The 17,181-nt window shown below is 42.7% G+C and overlaps 3 protein-coding genes and 1 long non-coding RNA gene across 5 annotated transcripts; 3 read left to right on the forward strand and 1 right to left on the reverse strand.

Moving 5' to 3' along the window:
* Positions 1-408: 408 nt before the first annotated feature.
* Positions 409-4,354, forward strand: LOC100822958 (putative cytochrome c oxidase subunit 5b-like). Its single transcript, XM_003569296.4, has 6 exons — positions 409-706; positions 798-883; positions 990-1,040; positions 3,586-3,652; positions 3,737-3,816; positions 3,950-4,354. Exons 1-6 carry the CDS (start codon positions 562-564, stop codon positions 4,016-4,018), a joined length of 498 nt encoding a protein of 165 aa, XP_003569344.1. The 5' UTR covers positions 409-561; the 3' UTR covers positions 4,019-4,354.
* A 746-nt stretch (positions 4,355-5,100) lies between these two features.
* Positions 5,101-10,129, forward strand: LOC104582807. 2 transcript variants are annotated; one of them, XR_002962872.1, is made up of 4 exons: positions 5,101-5,629; positions 5,921-6,199; positions 7,104-9,388; positions 9,936-10,129. It is a non-coding gene; the product is annotated as an uncharacterized LOC104582807 (long non-coding RNA). The 2 variants fall into 2 exon arrangements; XR_730828.3 differs by having other exon boundaries at positions 5,214-5,629; positions 7,104-10,129.
* A 1,401-nt stretch (positions 10,130-11,530) lies between these two features.
* On the forward strand, positions 11,531-15,038 carry LOC100823264 (acyl-protein thioesterase 1 homolog 1). Its single transcript, XM_003569297.4, has 8 exons — positions 11,531-12,063; positions 13,293-13,329; positions 13,588-13,657; positions 13,777-13,881; positions 13,999-14,149; positions 14,251-14,333; positions 14,434-14,527; positions 14,620-15,038. The coding sequence occupies exons 1-8, from the start codon at positions 11,942-11,944 to the stop codon at positions 14,705-14,707; spliced, it is 750 nt and encodes a 249-aa protein (XP_003569345.1). The 5' UTR covers positions 11,531-11,941; the 3' UTR covers positions 14,708-15,038.
* A 172-nt stretch (positions 15,039-15,210) lies between these two features.
* LOC104583300 (protein tesmin/TSO1-like CXC 2) lies at positions 15,211-16,715 on the reverse strand. The gene is made up of 4 exons (XM_024458206.1): positions 16,526-16,715; positions 16,360-16,426; positions 16,061-16,271; positions 15,211-15,508 (listed from the first exon to the last, which is right to left on the reverse strand). Exons 1-4 carry the CDS (start codon positions 16,706-16,708, stop codon positions 15,307-15,309), a joined length of 663 nt encoding a protein of 220 aa, XP_024313974.1. The 5' UTR covers positions 16,709-16,715; the 3' UTR covers positions 15,211-15,306.
* Between the last annotated feature and the right edge of the window lie 466 nt (positions 16,716-17,181).

Genomic DNA, 17,181 nt, shown 5'->3' on the forward strand with positions numbered 1-17,181 from the left:
GAAAAAGACGGCTCTACATGTAAAAGATGGGCAGGTGCGCGACGTACGGGCTCTTTTACAGGAGTTAAGAGACACCCGTACCCTAATCATGCCACCTCCTCTCGAGATCAAGATGATCCATAAATATCGTGTAAAAACATTTCATATTATTGCATTCTGTCAGATGAGATGCATTCTTGCAACCTGAGCTACGTGACCTCAAAGAAATAAAAATAAAAATCGACTAAACAAACGGTTTGTCTCTCAGACGTACTGTAGGTGGCAGTGGCACACCGGAGGCGGCGCCAGTCGCCAGCTCAGACACCTGTCACTTTCCCCATTCTTCACAGTCCAGCTTGTACCAAGTCTTCAATCCCATCCGTCCATCACACCCACACAAACCTCAACGCACACCATCCCCCTCCTTCCGAGTCTTCTTGACCTCCTCCTACCCCGTAGGCCGTAGCCTCCATCTCCCCTCTCTCGGTCAGATCAAATCGAGCCTGCCCATCTCCACTCCATTTTAACCTTCCCCCCGAGACCGCCGCCGCCGCGACCTGAGAGCACACGCACGCAGGCACCATGTGGCGCCGCCTCCAAACCCTAGCCCCCGCCCTCCGCCGCGCGGCCGTCGCAGCCGGCACGGGCCCCACCCCCGCCACCGCCCGCGCCGCGCCGCTCTCCACGGCCGCCGCCGCCTTCCGCCGCACCGCGCCCCTCTTCTCCGGTAAGGCGCTCTTCTCCCCGCGGATGACCAGATCTCGTTTTCGTGGAGGTTCCCACGGCTGATCGGTTAGTGAATTGATGTGTTCCTGCAGCGGACAAGCCGGCGACGCCGACCGTGGAGGACATCATGCCTATAGCCACAGGGCTTGAGCGCGAGGAGCTCGAGGGAGAGCTTCAGGTGAGATTTATCGGGCCTCGCGGTTTGGATATTTCGGCCGGAAGGCCCCATCTGCTTTGGTCCTGGGAATGGGTTGTGATTTGTCGATCTGTTTGTGATTTCGCAGGGGAAGAAGCGCTTTGACATGGATGCTCCTGTCGGCCCCTTCGGTACCAAGGTGAGGTGGTCCTACTAGGTTTATCTAGTTTTCTTTGCTATCTTTCTCAAAATGGCACTGGAATCATCCACGCTGACTATGTTTAGGTTCATCAGAGTACTTGTGATGCCTCATTGATTGGTAGTTTAATGAAATTAGTGGGTCTGTCTAGTGCACTTATCTCGCCAGTCATCATGTTCTGTCGTATGATGCTCACTTTGTCTGTGCACCCTGTTCATCAAGAGATCCCAGTCATCAAAATGTTATCATTCATCAGTGTAGAAACTTCTGTACCATGTGAAGGCTGATGTGCCTGGTATTTTTTTTGTTGCCTGTAGAATCAATATTTTTTTCATGTGTTGTGTCAAATGATTTTTCCCTCGTTAATATGTGATTATGTGATGAAGGCCTATGGCTGTCAACACTCTTCATGGGAAATTGGGAATTGCTCTCCACGTATCAGAAGGATTCTTGTTATTTCAAATGTGCTATTGCATTAAATAACGGCTCAACATATTATCCATTTTGTGGTTGCATACTTGCATATAGATATAGTGGGCTCAAAACTTGATTTGTGTATATTATTAATCATTGTAATGTACTCCCTCCTATCCATAATAAGTGTCTTGGATTTATGGATTTGAGGGAGTAAAAGCTTTTAGTCCTGGTCATACAGTCATATCTAGAAGTTAAGGCAACTCCTTGCCAGTACACTTTTACGGTCATGATTTGTAGGAAACTCAGCTTTAATTTTTTTAGTTTGTTTTCTCTTTGAAGCAAAGATTTGAATACCTGCATGGTATGTCCTTTTAAATTATAAGACTCTTAACTGCAAACCCGCTGATTCATCATTTCTGTTATGTGAGCTGCGATGTTATGTTTTATATCTACTATGTCAAGAATGTAACATGTCATGCCTGTTTTAGTTGATTGCCTGGGGTAAACCATAGTTACCAGGAACCCAGCGAGAAACGGAATCACAGGGTGGCATGATATCGGTTGTGTACTTTAATATGTTAGTTCTGAACACGAGAAGGCAACCCCGATACGTCTGTGCTGACCACCGAATTCCAGAGCTATATGCTTGAAGAGCAAATTATGTATGTTAATCATAGTTCCGAGCAAAATAAAATAAAATAAAATAATTGCACACAAAATTCCGGAGGAGCAAAATTCAGAGCGGTACTCTTCCGACCATTTGTACCCAAGATGGCACACCTGCGACTTGCCCTTGTCTGTGAAGAGAGTCATCCTGGAACAAGTACCAGCATGTGTACTCTTGGAGCATACTGATATCATTTGCTTCTGAGTTTTTTCTTTATTGGATGGCTAGTTGTTTTGTTTCCACTCATCATGTCTTTTCACACTACCTCTATTGAAGAAACCTTTTATCCTTTTAATCTCTGGTAATTCCTAATATTGGTAGTCTGTATTGTAAGTTTTGTCAACTGCTAATGCAATTCATGAAAATCTCGCGGTTTGACCATTATAGGGCATGCAACAAAACTAAATATATTTGGAGATTCAGATAACTTGGGAGATATTAGGCTTTTGAAGCCTTTATCCAAATCCACTTTTCATCAATTCAGAGTTCACCAAAACTTCTGTGTCTATCCAGACACTTTCATGAATCTACTACAGTGTTGGGTGTGAGCAGAGTTTTGGGTTTTTGGCCGAAACAGGCAGCAGCGGTGCTTGAGTTCCTTTGGCACCGGATTTAGTTCACTGATTTTAGTTGCCTGATGATGCCAACTTGTCTTGATTTTTAGTTCACCGGTGTGCTTTTGTGCTGCCAAAAATTTGGCTAGATTGAATTGTTGATATGTGCTATTGCATTGAAAAAAAAGGCCACATTTTGGTCAAAATTTGAATAGTTTCTTGTCATTTTGGATGAATTTTGATGTAATCTTCCGAAATTTCTGAAATTCGGCCATGTCGGAGTAGGGTGAATTTTTTTGCGAAACGAAACCCAAAACTCTGGGTGGGATGGTGCATTCTGTGTGAAGCATTCTCGTTCAGTCTCTTGTAGTTCAATCCATGTGATTATACAGTATTATCATCCATCTTTTGTGGCTTCCTTTTACTCTTTCTTTACCTGAGGAATCAATCCATTGTTTCTTGTCATCTTAGTACTAGCGTGTAAGTATTATGTGCCGTGTATTGTTCGTTAATTCGTTTTGATTCTTTACCTGCAGGGGATGTTAGGATGTGGGTTTCTTTAGGGGGGCTTGGGTTCCTTGAACTAAGATAACAAAGTTCACACACACTTATGTGCCCTTCAATCAATTATTTTGGATGTTAGTCTGTTTACCCTTTTTCACTTTTCTGTTTGCTTTTGCTGTAGAAAGTTGGAACAGATAAGATCTCTATATTCTTATTGTGTGTCTATGTATTGTTCCACAATTTGAAGTTACAGTACCCGGTTGGTTGGTGGTTATAATATTTAGATACACAATTAATTCTTTGGAAGATAAAGTTTGATCAGACTTTCAGGAATTGATCCATTGTTTCCTGCAAATATCTGTGTGGTATTGTTCACCAATTTGATTTGATTCTTTACCTGCAGGAGGCACCAGCTGTCATTGAGTCCTACTATAACAAGAGAATAGTTGGTTGCCCTGGTGGTGAAGGAGGTAAGCCGATGTGGAATCGGTTCAGCTCTGAACTGCTAGATATGGCAAGGATTGTGTAACAGCTAGTGGTTGGCTTATTTGCAGAGGATGAGCATGATGTTGTATGGTTCTGGTTGAAAAAAGATGAGCCACATGAGTGCCCAGTCTGCTCACAATACTTTACGGTAATTGACATTACTTTCATGTGTGCATTTGATGACTAATTTGTCTTCATAAATAGCACACACCGCCAAGCTGTATCAGTCTGTTAGTGTTAAGGTGTTCATTAACAGATGTTTTGTTGCTTGCTTTATGCAGCTTAAGGTTATCGGTGACCTTGGAGATCCGGATGGGCATGACGATGATGATGACGGTCATCACCACTAAGGATGCCTTGTGGTTCTGCAAATAAGAATTTGACGAGGCATATGATTTCATTTACACTTTCTACCACCAGACTGCTCCATGGCATCCTTGCTTATGAATATATACATTTGGCCATCAAGCAGGTGGTAGTTTTTGCCTTAGGGATTTTGTCGAAACAAACTTTTTAAGATTTGACCAGTGCATTTCTTATGGAGCATCATCGAATAAAAGATGACTGCAGAGATGTTTCCTTTTGCTACCAGCCATCGGTTGTGATGGACCTGATCTATTCAATCATGCAAGCATTTATGTTTTTGCTGTGTAGTGTGATGCGTAGTTTGCAAACTTCTTGCTAAATTAATAGTCCATGCCTGCTGATCATTCGATATTTGTGATTCTGGTATCCGCGACAAAGGTCATGTTGGTGATACAAATTGTGCTGTCATTCAAGGTGGCTTTTGGCTGTGAAATTGATTTCAAGTTGTTGCAGCGACATGTTTTGTGGTGCACCATACCTTTATCAAGATGATGTGTGCCAACACGAGACATGTTTTCGTCAATGATAGTACGAATGGCTACTTAGCTTGCGATCAAATGCCGTTCATTTGTTCATCATTTCCAGCTCAGTGCAGTAAAGTGGTTTTCATGTTTCTGGTTTCTTGCCCAGCCTGCTCACAAGCTGCCGAAAATAAAGAAAAAGTTTGCAAACACGAAGTGACAGAGCCCCTGGATAGGAATAAGATGCCACCAGCAATTGTGAACCCTCGACATCATCCGCCAAAAAGACGCCTCTTCGGGTAGCTGTTGCGGCAGGCAGCCGTGCGTTGCATGGCAAGCTCAGTTTCGAGTTTCTGCGAGCGAACAGACTTGCTGAGTTGCTGAGTTGCTGTAATGGTCTGACGTCGGCAGGGAGTACGTCCGTAGACTCGATTATGTACTTGCGCCGTTCTTTTTCGTCACTCTACATGAGAATATATACTGTATCTTTTCTCGCCACTGCCTAATGCCAGCAGCAGCAGTTCCTCCTTGTCACGGAATTGCCAAAAGTGTCGCCGCGACCCCCCCTTAACTAACCGAAGCACCGCCATGCAAGAAGAAGAAGAAGAAGATATTGTTATCGGCTTTCTGGCATCTTTTCACATCACGTTCTATCTAGTGTGGACGGCGACATGATTATTCTAGTTGTTATATGGCTGCCTGCAAAATTGGGTACCGCCGCACGCAGCCATATCCCAAAAGGAGGTACGGAGTAGAAGAAACAAGATGAGTCTTTGCATTTCCATGCATGCCGCCGAACTGCCGAAGCATCAGCTCATTTACGTGCAACTAGGCAAGATCGCAGATGCTAACAAGTACCGACACACCTCAGATTTCCAATAAATGACGAGCGAGAGAGAGAGAAAGCATAAAGCCCGGGGTTAAGTGCTGTGAGTGACAGCGGCGCTGAATTTGGCAGCGCTAGAGGGTCAAGGTCGCTGCCCGTTAAAGGCAAACTACGCGCCTAGGCGAACGGGCGCCGTAGAGAGCAAAATGTTCTCCCACCCTAGGTTGGCCGCGGATCAGATCGGCCGCCGCGGCGACGACGAAGGCGACGGCGACACGCGGCCACGGGGAATCCGGATTCCTGCCTAGGTAGGTGGCCTCTCAACTCAGAGATGAAAATGGAATATGGAGTTCTCGTACGCACGTAGTTCGCCCGTTTCACAAACAGTGCCGTCTAGCTGTTCGATGTTATTCCTCCCCCGGTCTGGCCTTTTCCCTTTCCAGACGATGGATGTGCTGATCGCGATGCACGCTGAATTTTCAGCTGTTGAGCGCTAGGTTGTCATCACCGATGGCGATACACACTGAATTTTGAGGTGTCTAGTGCAAGGTTGTCAGAATTGACATTTTACACCGCGCTGTTGTCTGGGTTTTTTGCAGAACAAAAAGGAGAGCAAAAGGAAGAGGATTATATTCCCTTATCTCGTAAGCCTCGAGTTAGTGTGCTCGTGATTCTGATTAGCAGAAAAGAGACATGGAAACAGGGGGGCCAAGAACACGAGAAATTCCCGCGGGATCTCGTGCCGTATAGCTTAATCGGATGATGTTGACACGCTCCTCCCTTTCCTTTGATCACACCCTCAGGGATTAAGTCCATGGAGAGGAGAATTACGTATGCCGGCTGCTGTAATTCCTAGTAGTGATTCACACTAAAACAAGGTATGGAATTTTATCATGTTATTTCAGAGGCTTTTTTTCTCTTTTAGGCAAAGAAGCCATACCAGAAACTTAAGTGGAAAATGAGATAAAATTCCTTTCCCCCTTTGCTTTGGAATATATTTGTTAATCCAAGTGTGCACCCATGCATAGCGATAATACTATTTTCATGCTTACCATCATATTCTGTCTGGTCCTTTTTGCCAATCCAGTGCACCCAGACAAAGAATTTGCTGCAAGAAGAAATGGAACTTGTAATGTTAGCTTTCTACAGTTTAAACCCATGTAGTGCTGACAAAATGTGGTAGCAAAGGAGAACACATGGAATGGCTGTAGCCATGGATGGAATAAGATCAGATTTTTTGTGTGTGTCAAACTTTGTTATGTGTACTCATGTGAGGGCTTGATTTAAGGTCAACGGTATTATATTTGTAGCTTTTGATCCCATATTCCTTTTCTACCTCATGTCCAAGAACATTTGTCAAATAACTACAGTAATTTTGTTCAGGATTATTCAAGGTTAATCGGAGGATAAGTTCTGCCCTCAAATTTACTTTAAATATATTTTGCCTTCCAAAAATTCTTTCAAAGCCTCAAAGTGTAAACACTGAATAAAAATGACAATCTATATACAAAATAACAAAAAAAGAAAATTATGTAGCGAAAGACACAGAGCGGGTTACTCTAGATTTTCAGGTGAGATCATGACAATATACAAAATAACAAACAGGAGGGTTTGGAGTCTTTAGATGACATTATTCTTTCTCGGGAAAATGTTGGCCTCATATGTCTCCTTTATTTTTGCATCGTTCCTTGCTGCATTTTGGCCGCTGACTTGTGCTAATTAGGACTTGACATGGACTCAATTCATACAGTAAGTAACTGTTCTTTACGTTATTTTATTCAGTGGGAGGTGATGAATCAGGGGACCATACCTAACGACATCCGCAGCTTGTGATAAAGAAATGGGAATTCAGAAATATTCCCTTGAGAAATGTTCCTTGTGAGAAATAAATGAGGCCACGTTGCAGTGTGAGCATCTAGTGCTTTTGTTATTAACGATTCCTGCAAATTTCATGTGTTTCAGACAGCATTGCTCATTAGGGATGAAATACTTCACATCATCCTGATTACTTCTGCATCAGCTAAAACTTTACCTCAGACCACGTGTCAAAAAAAAAAAGCTTTACCTCAAACCGACATGGTTCTGAGTCTTACTGAGATATGTGAAACAGTAATGTTTTCCAAGACATGTAGCATATCGTAAAATTACCATGTATACAATAGGTTTGAAATGCACATAGGATGATCTTTTTTTAGAACCATTCACATAGCATGTTCTGACAAGAATGCCTCTTATATATGGGGTTCCAATGGCAAGTTCACTAATCACTCCTGCAAAATAATTTCATAATGCTTAGGTATTACAGTACCTTCTGAACAGATGGATTTTGAACCACTGTATTCAGGAGACTTTTTTTTATAACCACTGTATTCATGAGACTCATTTACCTAACCATCCATGAAAGGAACCTGAAACAAAATCGACTAAACAATATTTGTGCAAAATTTCGCATGCTGTTCCCAGTAGCTGATAAACAGTGTTAACCTTTGGGTAAAGACAACTGTTGATATTTCATTCGTGCAGCCTAGATTTCAGAATATATTCTTTTAATATTTTTTTGCGGATGCTTCACGTTTCATAGGAAGAGCATACACAATTATAAGAAATATATACTAAATAAGAATATGCAGGCCTCAAAGCCCTATGATCTCTAGCAAGGAGCAAAGTTTATGTATAAAACCTTGTATCTATGACAAAACTTCATAGCCCCTATGCAGCCTCTTTCTCTCGAGCGAAGTAGCGACAAAAAACACACTTAGCCCACATAATTTAGCCTGAGCTGTCCCCCCACATGTTAACCCCAGTGGATAGAAAAATGCAGAGCTAGTGCATATGATTCCTTAAGTATGTAGTGCAATGACACAAGAAAAAAATTAGGTGAAAATCCTTTGGATTATTCTGCTATCACAAGCTCTTAGGGGTTAGTTTAGATTTGACTTAGGCCTTTCTTTAATCCCTTTTAATATGCATCGTCGAGAGGGGATCGAAGCCTACCACTATTCGGAATTCTGAAATCTACCCTGCACCATTGGGAAAAGTGGAATCCCTTTTTTGGCAAGCAGAACGCAAGAATAGCAGAGTTTGTTATGAAAAGCTCACCTCAAAGGGGGAAAAAGGATGCTGCTGAGGAATATTTCTGCCCATGTCGATGTAAACATGACGAGATTTATAACAGAGATATAAGTACCACAAACTAAAAGCAGCAAAAGTTTCTTCGAGACGGTTCCTTCAGTTTCTCTCAATGCACAGTTTTACAGGAAAGTGTTACTGTCCGTTATCGCTGACCTGCACTACAAGTCTACATGCTCATGTTGAGCAGTTCAGTTTGCTGTAGGGCAGTATCAATACCTTCATGAACAATGCCTCTATGTTTATGGTGCATCTGGACCTGCAATTTTACCAAGTTGGGCTGATATCTGTGTGTCATTGTGGACACCTAACAGATATATCTGGAATCTTTCTTTGCTGCAGTCTGCAGAATTCTCCACTGTATCTGCCTAGCGAATGAAACAGTAGCACTTGCCATACAGAGCTCTGAAGTTTCAGTTTCCTGTTGAATGGCATCTTAAACTGTTCCGAAAGTCGATAATTCATTCATAGTTTTTGGAAAATGCTTTTCAACTAAGTATTCCCATGGTTCAAAAACAAAAACTCCTGCAAGACAAGGTCCTGACTGTTTTTCCCCTGTTCTGCTAAATACAGGCTGTTTTTTTCAGAAGAATACTTCTATGCTTAGTTTTAGATCAAAATAGTTATATGCTTATTGTCATTCGAATCAAAAGAGTTTCAGTTCTGTGCCAACTTGTCTGAAATTTAATGTAAGTACTCTATTCTTGGAGTTACGGTTCAGTGTCAAACTGCGTCTTAAATTCTACCGGGAATACTGATAGAGTTTCAGTTTGGTGTTGAACTGCCCCTTAAGCTGCAAGGAGAATACTGGTATACTACATGTTTAAAGAGAATGTTGCGCTATCATTTTTCATGTTCTCAGATCAAATAATCCTTACCTGCTATCATCTCAAAGGTAACGGGCCACCACCAGCAATTGGAATCTTTATAGGGTGAAGGTACTGTTAGAGTTTCAGTTCCTTTTCAAATCACATCTTAATTTTTTACTGTCAAGAGTTTCAGCGTGGTGTGGTGTAGGGTATATCCTTAGGGCCTATTAGGATGATAGGTATTTCTGCAAAAAGTTGAAGCATACTGAAAATACAAAAGTTCAATCTCAGAGTTTAATCGCAGTGTTACAATAGTATGAAAAACGACAAGCCACTAATAGGTGCCAAATGTTTTGCTTTTTCCTGCTAAATATGGGTGTCTCTCAGAAGAACTTTCCCTTAGCACTGAGACAATGAGAACTTGTTTCTTTATTTTATTTTTATTTTCTATAGAGAAAGAAAAAAACGATAGTTATGCTTATTCCTTGTCATTTCGATATAAGGTTATAAATAATCGTAAGAGCTGTGATGCCGAATTAGTGGGCATTGGCACCTTATCAAGCTCACTCTGATGAAAAAAAATTGGTTAGGAATTGGCTAAAAGGGTCCTAAGTAATATTTCTATATCTGGGTTCGCTCTCCACTGACACTGATGCATATATTCTCCTGTGTCCAGGGGAAGAAGGAGGACCGTTTATGATTCATCCCAAGTTAGGATGCATAATTCTGAACTCGATTATAGTGTAATGCCTGTGTATTATGGAGTAACCATGGCTTATAAATTAATGTTATCTACCATTTCCATTCATGTACATTAATATAAAAAAGCACTGAGTTAAGATATAATAATTTGATTGGAGCCGTTCAAAATCGTTGATATAATTTAATAAATATATATATAATGGCTGTGGACAAATGTTATACCGTCCTGTCACTCAATATTTATAGTTTTTTATTACATTTGTTGTCTCCCTATTACTCTCTAATTTTATTGTGTAAATGGGAGTTGTTGTTTTTTTCATGTTTACAATTTTTTTACTTGAAATTTCTATTAAATCTAGGAAATGTATGCACACGTTACATATTTATTTGCAAAAGAAATAAATGAACAAGAGCTCTAATTTGATGGTATTATTTGTAGGAGACTTTTTTTTGACTGCATTATTTGTAGGAAACCTAGTTTATACTGTAGTATATTGGATAAAATTTGCAGTTGGAGGTGTGTTCGTACACCTGTTAGTTTTATTAAACACTTTAGTCTGTCAAGTGTCAACTTTGTACGCCTGCGCAATGGGGGTGATGTAAGACTTTTCTTAACGGCGCAAAAGTAAATAACTGTTGACGTGGTAGAGGGGAATGAAAAAAAGCATGATCCTTCTTTTAACTATGAGATGATTAGACAAAGATAAGATAGTTTTCAACGTGCTAGATTACATCTTTTCTTAACACTTAAGTAGTTAATTTTATTCATGTAAACATTAAATGTAATATATGACACTAAGCGATAACATAACAACTGTACGACATGTTTTGTTGTCTGTTCTAAATGACGTGTACATATAAGAGAAGACAGTCTTATCCATCGTTGCTCTTAAGAAAACGTGAAGAGAAGTGTACAAACTCGTGTTCCATCTCTCCAAACATGCATAGTTTTAGGCTTCATCGAGCGCTTTTATCTAGCATGGGGCAAAACTAAAACACTCCGTACCCGCTTGGCCGCCGACTCTATGAATCTGTCGTAATTAAGTGCTCAATTGCCGAGCTCCTTCACGGTAGATGATCACCATTTGTATCAATTATATCGCTTTTAATTACTATTCGTCCGACGTACGCTAATTTTATTTTATGGCACAAAAGCATTTCTTCGTGATAAAACTTTTAATTATGCACTTGTCTAGGATCAAAGCAGGGAACACATTAAAATGTACTACCTCTGATTCTAAATTCTTGACTCAAATTTTTCTAAATATGAATGTATCTATTCTTAAAAAACGTGTAGATACATGTAATATTTCAACAACAAAACAATTTACGATAGGAGGGAGTACATATATTATGTTAGCTAGATGGAATAAGTAGCTAGCGAACTCGTGCTTCTCCTTAAGACCAAGAAGAAGAAGCCGATCAGCGACGACCCTGGCTCATCAGGTGCCCAAATGCCACCCCCCGGGCCCCTTGTTTGCGTGGAGTGCCTGCAAATACTAATTAGAAACGAATAAACCCGGAGCCCCAAATCAAGCTAGCTTTTCTCTCCACGGTAGCTCATCCTCTCCTCCGGCCGTGGCCGAACTAGCTATAGGTAGCCTTTTTGCCCTTTCCACGGCCGATCGATCGACCCCGGAAGGGATTCCCTTGACGCAGTACGTACGTACACGAGGAGTACAGCTAGCTCGCAGCGAGCGACGCGAGGCGGGCACCTAGAGCCGCCAACGCACACAGGTCAGTTACGTATTCCCCTGGCGCCGTTCGTTCATACATGTCGTTCCTAGCTCAGCCCCCACCACCGGCCACCCGACCCCCGATCCTCGCCCTATAAATACCCCCCAAATCCCGCCTCTGCTACTTCATTCCATACCAAACCAACCGGCCTGATACACAGCTAAGCCAGCAGCAGCTACCTGACCGATCGATCACCCGTACCCTGCAGCTGCACTGCGTGTGGCTTGTTAATTAATTTGCTCGATGAGCTCCTCCGGTGCGCGCGGCGTCCGCCGGGAGTACGGCAGGACGTACGTGGTGAGGCCAAAGGGCAGGCACCAGGCCACCATTGTGTGGCTCCACGGCATCGGCGACAATGGCTCCAGGTAAATAATTAACCGCACCACACCCCCTCCGTCGATCTACTCCTGCGCATGCATGCATGCCACCCTGCATGCTGCTGCATATTTTCGGTAAACTCACCGGTCACCAGCTAGAGCTTAATTCATCTCTGAACTGCAAAAGATAACATGCGGCATGCACAAGATAACAAAGTTACCTTAGCGGGTAATAATGCTAGAGCTTAATTGTCTGAATGCGACCTGGCCGGGGACTAGATAGATCGATAGGCTGTCTCGAGACGTCCATCTGGGCACTGGTCCATATCGCTAGCTTTATTCTCTCCGGCCCAGACTGGCCTCGATGGCTCGATCGATATCAGTCACTGTGGCTACCTAGCTAGCTTGGTCTTCATACTTTTTTTTTGAAACGGAAGGTCTTCATACTTTGCTAGAAATGAGTGATGCCTCCTCGCCATTTCCGTCCTCCACGCATATATTCCTAGTACACCTTTAATTCCCCACAAAGCCCAAAAGCTCAGGATTCATATCTCTTCCCCGTCTCATCCATCGATACATCTCTCTCGTACGTTTAATTTCGCTAAACAACAAACCATAACATATGCTTCAGGTGACGAATGTCAAGGGCTAATATTACTTGATTATTTTTTGCTCACCCAAACCCAATAGGTTCTGTCTGCCACCAAGAATGCATCGGATCAGAACCTCTCTGTTTTTTTATAGGGCATTAGAATACGCAGATTTTCTTGGTCTCGTCCTCAATTAATTCCTCATAAATATATACGAGTTCCTCAGCAAAGCAAGGAATATGTTTGGCTTGCATGAATTGCATTTTTTTTTGCGTGTGCATGCATGTGTGTCAAGTGTCAGCTCCAAATGTTCCCCCTTCTCCCACTTGTGGATGCTTTTCCAGATGCAGGCTTGTAATTGAACTGCATGTTTCCACTGATAGATATATGCTCCTGTAGCCCCAGTAATCTCGAGCCAGTTTGTCATATATTCCTTCCTCACTCGTCACTACTCATCCCTTATTATTCCCCAATGCTTTTCGATCTGACAGACAAATACGCGTTATCGTCGAATATATATTCTTATGTCATGTTAGCCCAAGCTATACGTTGCATCTCATTTGCAAGAGACGATATGTGATTAAAATATCTACACAAGTTGCTGACTAGCTAGCTGTAATGATTTATTCTTTTTTGTCGACACACTGACCTAATCTGTTATTTTTCCTTGATTTTGTCTAACTGCAGCTGGTCCCAGCTCCTGGATAATCTTCCATTGCCTAATGTAAGTTGAACAAATCATGCAGCCATCTATATATAATAATCCTATTCATCCTATTCCCTAAGCACCTCCTAGAAAGCAGCTAGTGTATATATGTACGTTTGTAGCTTCTTGTTATCTTCAGATTAGTGAACCTTATCTGAGTCACTAGCTAGGGCAATTAGCTAGCAAAAAGTCCACTGAACTCTGTCTGAAGCTTAATTATCTCCAGACTAATTATGATGCTTAACTAAACATCTCGTGCATACCTGTGATGTGCAGATCAAATGGATTTGCCCTACTGCACCAACACGGCCTGTCGCGGCTTTCGGTGGATTCCCCTGCACTGCATGTGGGTTTCTCTGAACTTACATATGGTGGCTTCGCTTTAGCTCTGCAAGCCGCGAGTGCAACTTGACCGCAGATTCTGGGACAAAATGGTCATTTTTTTCCTTGCTGAAATGGATGCAGGGTTTGACGTGGAGGACACCTCGGTAGACGGCCGTGATGACATCGAAGGGCTGGACGCTTCAGCCGCGCACGTCGCCAACCTGCTATCCTCTGAGCCATCCGATGGTACTTCAAATAATTCTGAATTTCAAAACGCAGCACAATTTGGCAACAATTTAGTTTGACTTACTATGTACCCTTGCTGCCTTGCTAATGCTAATGCGATTATTGTGAAATCTTCAGTGAGGCTTGGGATCGGCGGTTTTAGCATGGGTGCTGCCACTGCCCTCCACTCTGCCGCATGCTATGCTCATGGGAGGTTCACAAACGGTGCTGCGTACCCGATCTCGCTCAGCGCCGTCATTGGTTTGAGCGGCTGGCTTCCTTGCTCAAGGTATGATTCTTCAGTATTTTGGAACAAAAATGTTGTAATGTTATCAGTGGTTTTGTGTTTGTTATTAATATTTATATATGTGATGTGTTCTTGTTGTTTAGGACCCTGAGGACCAAGATGGAGAGCTCCCAGACTGCTATCAGGAGAGCTGCTGCCTTGCCAATCCTTCTTAGCCATGGAAGAGGTTAGCAATATTGCTATTGTTTGGCAGTTGATGCGTTAAATATGTTCGAGTTCCAGATTGTAATTGTATTACTAAAATGGTTTATTTCTTTGTGTTACAGCTGATGAGGTAGTCACCTATAGAAACGGTGAGAGGTCGGCTGAGTTCCTGCGAATGTCAGGTTTCTCGTATCTGAATCTCAAAACCTACAATGGGTACTACCGCTGGACATGCTTAATTTTCTTAGCGCCTATTTTTAGTTTTTTCTGGAAAAATAAATAGAACTAACGTCGAAAAAATTGTGCAGGCTGGGCCATTATACTATCCCTGAAGAAATGGACGATGTCTGCAAGTGGCTTAGCGCAAGGCTCGGACTTGATCGATCTCGCGGCTAATTCCAAGATGTGCAATGCAGTGCAATGGCGTTGGTAGCGACACATGATGAGAAGAGTATTGACAATATACAGGAGAAGGTTGATTGGTTTAATTATATAAACTATTATAAGTTGACTGTCATGGCCGGGTTGATGATAGCTTGTAACACTATGCACTATAATTCCTCACTACTGGATTTCATGTTACGGTTGTAGTTTACTAGTAAGAGCTGTACGACCTTGTTACTATACAAAAGAGGAGGCATGTAATGTAGTATTGTATTGCTTTGGTTGACTACACTAATCATGACGATAGTGAGTTCCCTTAATCATTAACCCTTGCTTTAATATACTTATGCACATATCATCAGCGAGATATTCAGAAAACAATAAACATATACTCCCTCTGATCGATAATAAGTGTCTTTGATTTAGTATATTATGGATGGGAGGGAGTAGATATATGTATCGCAGACTCCAGGTTTGATCAGGCCATACAATGAGCAAAGCTCATAATTCCCTCGACGACGTGTATCAATATAATTAAGGGGAGCAAAGCCCATTTATGCAGAGACATACCTTATGGTTGTCAAGCTGATCAGCAGCTTCATAAAGATGGATCAATTTCTATTGATTTTGATAATTTGGCTACCATTTTCGTTGACATTGCAAATGTCAGGGTTGGCAGGATCCTGCTGTAGCACGGAGTTTGCGCTGTTATGCAGTGCTTCATCGGCCTGCATGAATCCCTCATGTGTTTGGGGATCAACGTTGTGCTGAGAGCAATCTCCAGGATCGAAGAACACGTCGACACCACCATCACTGTATAGAGGAACAAATGGTTAAATACCGACATTTTTCATTTGAATTACTGTAGTTTATCATTTATTTGGTGACCATACAAGCAGGACCTTATGCTATTCCTATAACATAGCTAAGCCAAATTGTGGATAGCTTAAAAATAGATTATCAAGAGAACTAGCAGATCAAACTGATGTTCTTTAGAGAGGTTCAACCGTTCAATGATTCATGCAGATGCATGTCAAAGTTTGCCTTAGCAATGTGTGGTAACTTTGATCATGATTAGGAATTCATTTGGTTTGTTCGGTAACTGGTAACAGTGATCCATCTCCTTTGCCTCTCTGGTCCATTTTCTTGCCAAAACTTGTCCAATTCATGGATAAACAATTGTTGATCATGCATTGCAAATTCACAAGTTTGTTCATGTTTGATATGTAGATGCAGTTCTTTCTTTTGAGGAGTATGGATGAAATTCTGGTCACCAAACCAAACATATACTATAGTTTACTGCAACAACGTAAAAAAGACTTAAATTTACAAATTTTACTTTACTTGAGAGAGTGCATCACTTACCCCGTGGCTTGAATTGGACCAAGATCAAATGACCAACATGGATCCAAATCGGGTCTCGTCGCAAAAAAATCGTCCACCAAACTTGGTTCTATAGGCAGATCATACATGTCGTCGCCAAGGATCGACGACGCTCCGTCGTTCGAACCGGCGGTTGTTCCGCCAGAGCCGCCGGATGTTCCATTAGGACTGTGATTATCTGTTCCTTCGGACGCTGGCAATCATGCAAGGACAAGAGTGAGGCACTAGAAAACAATGGAAAATTAAGAAGATGATGATGGAATCATCAATCAGGCACTCACCGGCTTTCGCTCCGAACTTGTTGGCGCACCCTACGCAGTGGCATTTGGCGGTGCACCCGACGTGGAGCTTCATTCGACACAAGCATGCATGAGATCCATCAGTAGATAGACAACATGGTCAAATTAACAGAAGGGGGGAGGAGCTTGGCAGTTGGCACATATATACCTTGAAGCACTCGCAGTAGAGCTTTTTGCAGCCAGACTTGCGGCAGTTGCATCCCTTGACGTGCGTCCTCGCCGGCGGGACGCCGGAGGAGGAGGGGGCGCCGTCATGTGGTTGTGCGGGCACGTCGTCGATGCCGCCGCTGTCGGCGATCTTGGGCTTGAAGGCGTCTGGCTTCTTCCTCATGATGTTGTCGGTGTGCTCCTCCACCTCTGTTTGGTTGTCCGACGTGTTCAGGCACCCGTGGCACGAGCACTCGTCCGTGCAGTACCAACTCGCCTCAAAGCAATGGCAGTAGCTGCATATGCATCACCCAGGCTTTCTATCGTAATCATCATAAGCTCCAGGCACGGTAAATTAACAGGACCGGCTCGGTTAGTTACTTACCGCTGGAGGCACGCGGTCTTCTCGCAGGTGCACTGCGGGCGATCGTCCATGGCGAAGAGGGATCAAAAGGCCGGCAGATTCGTTCGAATCTGACGACGAAAGGAGGTGGAGAACTGGAGAAAGATGTATGTGTGTATGTATATATACGGTTTGTGTGAGAGGAGAGTCCGCACAATTTGAACTCAGGAGTCCGCTAGCTGTTACGTCGTGCTGAGAAACAACACAAGGACTCTGCCTCAGCTGATTTTCGTTCCCGTCTCCCAGCTTGCATG

The sequence above is a fragment of the Brachypodium distachyon genome, chromosome 2 (assembly GCF_000005505.3).
Source record: "Brachypodium distachyon strain Bd21 chromosome 2, Brachypodium_distachyon_v3.0, whole genome shotgun sequence".
Taxonomy (NCBI): domain Eukaryota; kingdom Viridiplantae; phylum Streptophyta; class Magnoliopsida; order Poales; family Poaceae; genus Brachypodium; species Brachypodium distachyon.

Excerpts from the sequence above, each read along its gene's own strand:
- LOC100822958 (XM_003569296.4), top strand. The coding sequence starts at position 562 with ATGTGGCGCCGCCTCCAAACCCTAGCCCCCGCCCTCCGCCGCGCGGCC. Across the intron at positions 884-989 it reads AGCTCGAGGGAGAGCTTCAG|GGGAAGAAGCGCTTTGACAT; the intron begins GTGAGATTTATC and ends GTGATTTCGCAG. Across the intron at positions 3,817-3,949 it reads TCTGCTCACAATACTTTACG|CTTAAGGTTATCGGTGACCT; the intron begins GTAATTGACATT and ends TGCTTTATGCAG.
- LOC100823264 (XM_003569297.4), top strand. The coding sequence starts at position 11,942 with ATGAGCTCCTCCGGTGCGCGCGGCGTCCGCCGGGAGTACGGCAGGACG. Across the intron at positions 13,658-13,776 it reads TGGATTCCCCTGCACTGCAT|GGTTTGACGTGGAGGACACC; the intron begins GTGGGTTTCTCT and ends AAATGGATGCAG. Across the intron at positions 13,882-13,998 it reads ATCCTCTGAGCCATCCGATG|TGAGGCTTGGGATCGGCGGT; the intron begins GTACTTCAAATA and ends TGAAATCTTCAG.
- LOC104583300 (XM_024458206.1), bottom strand. The coding sequence starts at position 16,708 with ATGAGGAAGAAGCCAGACGCCTTCAAGCCCAAGATCGCCGACAGCGGC. Across the intron at positions 16,427-16,525 it reads TCTACTGCGAGTGCTTCAAG|CTCCACGTCGGGTGCACCGC; the intron begins GTATATATGTGC and ends TGTCGAATGAAG. Across the intron at positions 16,272-16,359 it reads CAAGTTCGGAGCGAAAGCCG|CGTCCGAAGGAACAGATAAT; the intron begins GTGAGTGCCTGA and ends CATGATTGCCAG.